General features: G+C 30.4%; 2 protein-coding genes across 2 annotated transcripts; both read left to right on the plus strand.

Moving 5' to 3' along the window:
* Positions 1-2,460: 2,460 nt before the first annotated feature.
* Kpol_1057p26 (uncharacterized protein) lies at positions 2,461-3,381 on the plus strand (the record flags this gene model as incomplete). Its single annotated transcript, XM_001643645.1, has 1 exon — positions 2,461-3,381. One exon carries the CDS (start codon positions 2,461-2,463, stop codon positions 3,379-3,381), a length of 921 nt encoding a protein of 306 aa, XP_001643695.1.
* A 3,200-nt stretch (positions 3,382-6,581) lies between these two features.
* Positions 6,582-8,204, plus strand: Kpol_1057p27 (exoglucanase repeat family protein; the record flags this gene model as incomplete). Its single annotated transcript, XM_001643646.1, has 1 exon — positions 6,582-8,204. The coding sequence occupies one exon, from the start codon at positions 6,582-6,584 to the stop codon at positions 8,202-8,204; it is 1,623 nt and encodes a 540-aa protein (XP_001643696.1).
* Positions 8,205-8,949: the final 745 nt, after the last annotated feature.

Raw genomic sequence — 8,949 nt, forward strand, 5'->3', positions numbered from 1 at the left:
AGACAGTTTGATTAATGGATATGAGGGTGATAAGAAGATGAGGGTGATAAGAAGATGAGGGATGATCATAAGATTAACTGAAGAGAGCAGATCTTAATTATTTAATAGAGTTTTCAACAATATGGTGAATTCGTTTAATTGAAAAGGACAAATATCAATAGGGAAGAGAATCACAATTCTAATAAAAATAATGCCCAATGGATGAAACATGGATCAAGAATTCAAATAATTTAATTACTTTTAAGACCAACCTTGGAGAACTGGGAATTGTCATTGTGAATTTGTTTGGATTTCTAGATCCTGAACTATAGTATCTTTTACTCCTATTTTATCAGATTGTAAAGAAAATGAACAGGCGCATTCAACCTTTATGAGAAAGATTAACTATGAGAACTTAAGACCCAGAAGGTGACATAGAAAGATGATTAAAACAAGAATTTTATTTTTGCTTTGAACTGCCTTTGTTGTATGGGATCCTCGTGATTTATTTTGTTTAAGATTTATGAGTTTTGAAAATCTATAATAGAGAATAGCTACATTATAGTGTTAAAATGTCCTATAAAAATGATTTTTATGATGAGAGGAAGCCATTTGTAATATTTTCTTGAATAGTGTAGTACTGATTGATTAAATGAAAGTTGTATATGTGAACATTTACGGTGAATATTAATTTACATAAGGGTATGTCTGTTAGTATTAAACTGGATTGTTTTATTTAAATTGCATTTGGAAATGAAGTAAATTAGACTATTTCATGAGTATATTTCGATTTATTTTTGGTGCTTTTATAACATTGGTTTATAATAGTTGTAAAAAAATTATTTTGTTGGTGGAAATTGAAAAGAAAGGAAAAAAAACATAAATGCCTAAATATAAATTAATATTATTGCCAGGGTACATGTGAGACAAGTGGTCATTAATTCTGGATTTAAATGGACAGTTGAATTTTAATACCATTCAAATTTATATATATATGCCACTAGTTTGGGTTCTAAGATTTATCCGGATTTTGCTTTTATTCGTGAACCTCCCACCTTTCAATTTATGTTTGCAATCTATGAAATTTTTAGAAACATAATGAACATTGTTTTGTATTTATTGAAAAACCAAATAGCCTGCTTCTTTAAAGTTTAAAGAAAAGATCGAGAATAAATGACAAAAGTTTATGATTAAAGTAAAGAGGGAAAATTTTAGTATATATCTTATTGGTGAATGATGGAACTATTTCTACCTAATGTAATGAACGAAATTATTTTTCCAGCAACATTTGCATATCAAACATTAAGAATATCTAATATCAATTAGCTGGTGTCTATGTGTATCAGATCAGTTTATCGCTTCCACTCCTTGTCTAACTGTCCAGGTGAATTTCACTTGAAATAAAATGGTATTTAAAATTTATTTGATTCAAATATAACTTTATAACACGAAATATTACTAATGCAGGAATAATATTAATGTTATTTACTGGAATGCTCTAGATCTCTTATTGAATGAGAATGAAAAAGAGAGTACTACCATAGTTAATTTCACTAATAAGCAGATCAGAAAGAATATAGAAACTCATGTTTTAATGCCGGATTCAGTTCCCAGGTGAATTAGGCTGCTCTGTAAATAATATTACATAGCAAAACTACTTAGCAGCTAAATACATATCCATTTTTCAATATAAATCCTACAATATTGTCACGTACTTGATACTACAGTAATTGGCGATAATAAGACCAAACGAGATGGTGAACCAAGGCAAATACCTAAACTTATCTACTCTAAGACACCCCACTATTTTATCCACAAATACTTAGGCAGGAGAGACTTCTGATACAGCAGTTTTTTTATCTGAGGGAAAACGTATCTTTCCAGTGTCTGAACCTTCCTCAAGGATAAAAACCGTATGGTAACTGTAATTACTGAGAGTCAAAATTTCTGGATAACTACATTTCCCATCATAGCCTCAGGAACATCAGCTTTTACAAGCCAAACCACGCCATCATCTCTTCTAATAAGCCTTGACTTGCTGTAACTGAGTTATTACCCTAACAGTAAAATTCCTTGTTGTTACAAATTTTCATCTCTCCGAGTTCCCTTTGTGTTGCCATGATGACGATAGTACCGTAACAACATTCGAGAAATTCGAAACGTTTTAGTTAAGATATCAATCACTACTAAGCCTCTAGTATTGATAAGAGGATTCAATGTATCCAGAACTTCAGTCTAAAGCTTCGTATTAAGCCTACAATTGAGTACTATGGGAGGAACTTTGATATAATTCTCTTACTGAAGTATATAAACTGAAAGAACTTTACAATTACAGTTATCAATAACTTCTGATTCTGAGGTGTTTGTTGCATTGTAATCAGGAAACTCTATAGAGACAAACTTTTCTGGTTAACTACTAGTGTGGTTTTGGAGAGCTAATATATTTCCTGAATATTTGAACGAAAAAGGTATTAGTTGTGAATGGTAGGTTTTCTAGGTAAAGCTCTTAATAGATCATCAATTGAGGGAAAATATAAGGTTTTAACTACTACAAGTAATGATATCCCAACTTGTTATCATTTTTCCAGGAGAAGAAATTTAATCATTGCTAAAGTACTAGAAGGTGAGGGTTATTTTGCATTCAGTTCAATTCAATCTTTTGAAAAGTTTAAAAGCTCTAAGAATAAAAATGAGTTAGATCCAAGCGGAGTTGGCGTGCCATTGTTGCATATTATTAGTAGGAAAGATGGCCTGTTTGATTCCAAGGTCACATCTACCATTGGATTTTGTTTAGGAATGAAAAAAATGAGTTTTATAATCTATATTTATGAGATGAAATCCAAGAATGAGCCCCCACCTTATAATAAGTTTGAAATAATTATTGAATCGGAAACCCATACGTTGTATAAAACACCATTTTGTCAAGTCACATGCGATCAGTTAGGTTTTACCAAGGAGTATCAATTTGAATACCTGCACACCGTTAACATTGATCCAATTGGTATGAAAAGAGATTTAAGAACTGAAAACTATAGTTCAAATATTACAGGCCAGAAGTTGAAATGGAATAGAAAATTGACAATGTTATCACTTTTTTCAGAGGACAGTGAGTATGAATTATTGCTATTAGAGGATATTAATAATCGTCCTATACCGAGTAATCCTAAGCCTAAAATTGCGTATTACACTAAGGATTTTGCAGATTCGTTTTATGGTTTTATCAAACGTTCTGCCGATCTTTTTGTTGGAGAACAGAGTGCTGCTGATAGTTTGGGCATTGTTGGGGTCCCAATGTTGACCGTAGCAATAACTTGCGAAGCATTAGTTCTACATTATGTTGAGCACCATCGTAAACTTGAAAGTAGGAGAAGGGCACGCCGGAGAAATATGCATAGACAATGAAACACAGAATATAATTAATACAAGTTCTATTGAGGACACGAATAATCGAATTGCAATTAATTTCAAATTTCCAATATAATACCAATACAAAAAGCATCTGAACATGTTTGTTTTTTTTATTTAAAAGATAATAGTAACAATCTTTATTATTCAAGTTTGATAATTCCAGCTCACTATCTGGTATATTGATACAAGTATGCAATACTTCATATATCTGGTTCCTCACTCAAAAGCGAGGATATATATTGACAAATTTTATATCCTAATTTTTCATATATGATTAATCTGAAATATATTTATCATTGTCTTATTTTAAAAAAAAGTTCTATTGTATTTTTTTAAAATATGGAAAATTATACTAATGATTGCCTCTTATAGAAATGATTTTCTAAAGATGCCCACAGTGCAAGATAAGGTTTAATTGATAGTATTAAGATAGTTTAGATGTTTAATGACCTACGATTTGTTTTCAGAGTCTATGATTACAAAAAAATTCTTATTTGATACTACAATCATTTTAAATTCAAGATCGAGGCCATGGAAAAACACTAGAATAATTATATATACAGAATGTTAATGAATGTATTTAGTTAGTAGGCTAGGAAGGTACATCATTTTTTGAAAAGCCATACCACAACCAAATAATGACAATTACGAAAGAAATCAAATAATAACAATATCTTTGTATGTAATATACAGCAGATGACAAATATGAACTAGCAATCATTCTTTGGTAGCAATTACTGGTATAATAGAATCCTCATTTTTAATCATATTTATTAATTTAGTTTGAGGATAAATTTCAAATCGATTAAATTTGAAAAATTCTTCGACAGCAATGAAATTTTATTAGAATCAGCGATATTCCAAAATATTAAACTCTGGGAGGCTATAATATGGCAATAAACAAAGCCGATCATTATATTAATAAAATCTGATATAGAGCATCGCCTATATTAAGTTTCGAGTTCATTCCATTGACATTCGCCATCGCGAGTAAGGTACCTACTTTGTTGCTTGGGGAATTCTGAAATGATATTGTAATATATAAACAAGGGAGGTAAAATGTTCATGATGTTTCATTCGTAGGTATTGAGTAACACTGGAACAATATAATAGAAATATATTTACCATTGTATAATTTTCTTTAATTATCTTGAATAGTATAACAAGGTGCTTTTGTGATTACGGTCTACACCCTAAAAATGACCAATATTTTTGTATATATATCTATAATTACAAATTTTTGATTTTTATAAACGCCCTTCGATATCAATATAATCAATCTGCAGTTAATCGAAAATTTCTAAAATGGTTTAAAGAAGCAATACTCGATAATATCATCATATTTCACCATCGAGCTCCTATAATAGAATCCAAACATATTCTTCTTTCGAGAAAGACATATAGAGAGCCTTCTACCTTCCAAAAGGTATTTCCAAGACGCTAAACAGCTCACTTTAACATTTTCATCTTTTCTTAAACTGATTTTAATATTTAAGAGATATTCTTTTCTTTTCAGATTGGTTTGCCTATTGGAGCAAATCGGTTGAACATAATTTAAAATAGTTAGTAGTAATTGACTGTCAAATATTTAGGAGTTGGTTACCACACAATCCTCGGTACCTCGGTATAGTTACCTTACATACAAACAATTTTCCATTTTTGGATATCCATATTACGTGAACACTACTATCTTAAGTATTCTTTGTCGCGCGCTAATATAAAATACATATAAAATTATCGAGTGAGTTCCTTACGCTATGGATATCTAGTTGGTGTAAGCTGAATACGTGCTGGTGTTGCTTTTACTCAATTGTCAATATAGTGAAGACTAGTACAAGTTAGCAGATAAAAATATTACCAAAGAAATTATATACTCTTCTTCTAATGTGCAAGGTAAGTAAATAATATACAATAATATAAATTAATTTCAAATAACAGTTGCTTTTAATCTTTATTAGTCTCAACAATAATAGAACGTATTATTGGGAGTATTCCTGATGCGATAGTTCTTATGAAGCTATGTTAAAACAATACACTCATTCTGTTCTCTCCGGTTGCTCCATTAACTTATCTTTCCACAGCTCAACTGATTAACGCCTGCATATTATCAACATCAGCACAACGATTTTATTTGAAATAGACACCTGAAATAATTCGAAATTGGAATTATATTCATTTTGCAATAGATATGGAATACTTGGAAAATCCTATTATGCCAAAGGACAACAAAAGATGTAATTAACTAAAATAGGATAAGCATCATCTACCCTAATATCAATTGTAGCACTAGCTTGCATAGCTTTCCCAGAAGCATTAATTTATTAGAATTAATTGACATAGGGTCGTGAGGAGGTTTGACATTCCGAAGTTAGCTGCGACAATATTGTGTACTTTCTCTTTAAGATCTCCCAGAGAGCAGTTCCTACAAAATTTTCGAATCGAACGATGAAAAAATTTTCAGTCTCAAAGAGTTCATGCAGAAGAACAACCAGCTTAAGCTGAACATATTCAGTGTTGTACGAAATTAAAGACTAGTATACAAAAACATCAGATAACACTGTGCATCAAACAATTACATGGTCTGTATGTGAATTTAGTTGGATGTTTCAGATTGTATCATCAATAAGATCTAAGGAAGGCCATTTGTTTTTGTTAATTCGAACAACTGTAACAATATGCAGTTGACCACTAACAACATTATCTTGGTTCTACTAAAAGAACAATAGGTAAGGTACTGATTTACTGAGGAGGCTTCGTACCTATCTACAGTACGTCATTGATAGGATGTTAGTTTACATCTGTCCCAATTTTGGATATTCGAAAAATAATATATTATGGTGGGTCTAAATTTCCATGGTTATTCACTATTGGCTCTACTTGCCTAACTCTGAGTAGCTTCCTTTCTGAACTTATTATGTATTGTTGAACTAGAGTTCGTATTATCACTTGAAATGAATTCATATATATTAATGGCAATATCTTGATAAAAATATATTTTTCACTTGGTTAAGTTTAACAATATTTTATTTCTCGTGAGTAGGATTACCTCAATAAATAGGATCTGGAGGGGATCAACTGAATAGTTTTATTTTTGTAGACAGGTATTGGTGGGGATTTTTTTTGGATAACGTTTTAAAATAAAACCTACTCACTTTTGGTCAAGTCCGACTTAAGATTATTTGTTTTTGTTAAGAATGCTTGCACTCACTTATATATCCATCATCTCTCTGTTGTTACAATTGACTCTAGGTTCAGAGTCGAACATTCAAGCTTCTAAACCGGAGAGCAAATATTTTACTTTTGCAGAAAATGGTACACATCTTAAAGGTATTACATTAGGTGGTTGGTTAGTTACTGAACCTTATATAACACCATCTCTTTATAAAAATGCCACCAAAATTGCTAATGGTAAAAACTCAAACATAACTATCGTTGATGAATACACTCTATGTCAAGCCTTGGGATCCAATGATGCTAAGGCGTTATTAGACCAACATTATAAAACTTGGATTACTGAAGACGATTTCAAGCAAATTAGTAATGATGGTTTTAACGCTGTTAAAATTCCAATTGGTTACTGGGCTTGGAAGTTAGAAGGTACTACCAATGTGTATCCAGGGAATTTTATATTTGAGGATCCATATGTTGGCACTATACAATATAAATATTTATCTAATGCTTTTAATTGGGCAGGTAAATACAATTTACAAATTGTCATCGACTTACATGGTGTTCCCGGTTCCCAAAATGGGTTCACTAGCTCTGGACAAAAATTGGATAAACCAACTTGGTTAGAAAAGGCAAATTCAACTGAAGTTACCTCTGCATTATTAATGGACCTCTTTCAAAGTATTACAACTCTCGGAAACTCATCTATAATTGCCGGTTTGGAACTAGTAAATGCACCTTTAGGTTCTGAATTAAACATGACATTGCTAACAGAGTTTTATGAAAATACTTTAAATAATTATGAAATTCTCAAAAATAAAGTTAATAATCCAGATTGGATGACAAATTTTATTATCCATGATGCTTTCCAATCTATTGGCTATTGGAGTGACAAGTTAAATCCATATTATGCTAATGGTAACAGTTCATATTTCAAGAATAAGAATTATACATTTAAATCAACAGATATTATAATTGATCATCACAACTATCAAGTTTTTAGTGAGAGCGACATATTTAGTAGTCAATACATCCGTCTAAATGGCGTTAGTCATTTTGCTGGTTGGATTGGCCAACAACTAAGTTCACATAGACAAATTATTGGCGCTTGGTCTGGTGCATTAACTGATTGTGCAACATGGCTTAATGGTGTCGATGAAGGTGCTAGATATGACGGTACTTTCAAGTCAAATTCAACAATCTATTCGTCTTTTGCTAAAAATCAAACATGTATATCCCAAAACTCAATTGGCAAATGGCCCAAAGAATATAAGAAGAGGGTTAGACAATTTATCGAAGCTCAACTATCTTCGTATACAAGTTATACTAATGGTTGGTTTTTCACAAACTGGAAAACTGAGAATGCACCTGAATGGGATTACCAACAGTTAAAGAAAAATGGTTTATTTCCACACCCGTTTAACAATCTTAAATATTTTGATAGTGACGGTAAGATGAAAGCATCACTGTCTTCTTCACTATATTCCGAATACCAAAGTGGTTTCACCACTACACTTAACCATGTCTATCAGACTGGGTTTTATAAGAATGCATCTACCACAATTAAGAGTCATTCAATTTTAAGCTCAATATTTGTTTGGAGTTTAATGTTCTTATGTTTTGCTCTTGGTATTGTTTCATTATTCTAGTAGATGTGATAATCACCAATACTAAATCAATCAATTGATATTTTTTTAAATTTACATAGATAATAGAAAATTAAGGTTATGATTATATTGCTTAATTTATTTTGTTAAGAAAATGAAGAACCATTATTAGTTTCTCAGTTTTGAAGCAAGAAATTTCTTTTTTCTTTAGTATATTGTTTAGTTAATTAAGAGGCTTTGAATTACAAAAGCAGATAATGCTAAACAAACGTTCATAGTAGATTTATCCATTCAGTCAAGAATGGAATTAAATTTATAGATGTTCTGTAGAGAGCAATTAAAATATGGTTTATTTTTAATTAAGAATATATCACAATTATATGGTAAAAATTGTATTTTTTAAAAAAAACATCGTAATAAATATCTGATTTTAATAATAATTAGTTATCGGCGGTTCACTAAAAATAATTCTCGTACTGTTTCTCTGATAGGCTTACAGATGTATCCATATTACAATTATTTCATCAATTTTAATTTAGATTTTAGAACTAAAGTAAAATATATAATTATAATATATTAGATTTAAGGAGGATATTATAACCATTAGCTTTCTATATAAATTTTAAATTCAGTTCAAAATTTGATAATTAGATTTATGAAATATATTTGATAAATAAATTTTCAATATTATTATGTTTGAAAATATGGTAAATGATTTAGCCATTTCTTCCCCAATATTCGAAATTTGATTTTTTCAAGGATTTGACTTGTTTTTACTGTTATAACT

The sequence above is a fragment of the Vanderwaltozyma polyspora genome, genomic scaffold, assembly GCF_000150035.1.
Source record: "Vanderwaltozyma polyspora DSM 70294 KpolScaffold1057 genomic scaffold, whole genome shotgun sequence".
NCBI classification, from domain to species: Eukaryota; Fungi; Ascomycota; class Saccharomycetes; order Saccharomycetales; family Saccharomycetaceae; genus Vanderwaltozyma; species Vanderwaltozyma polyspora.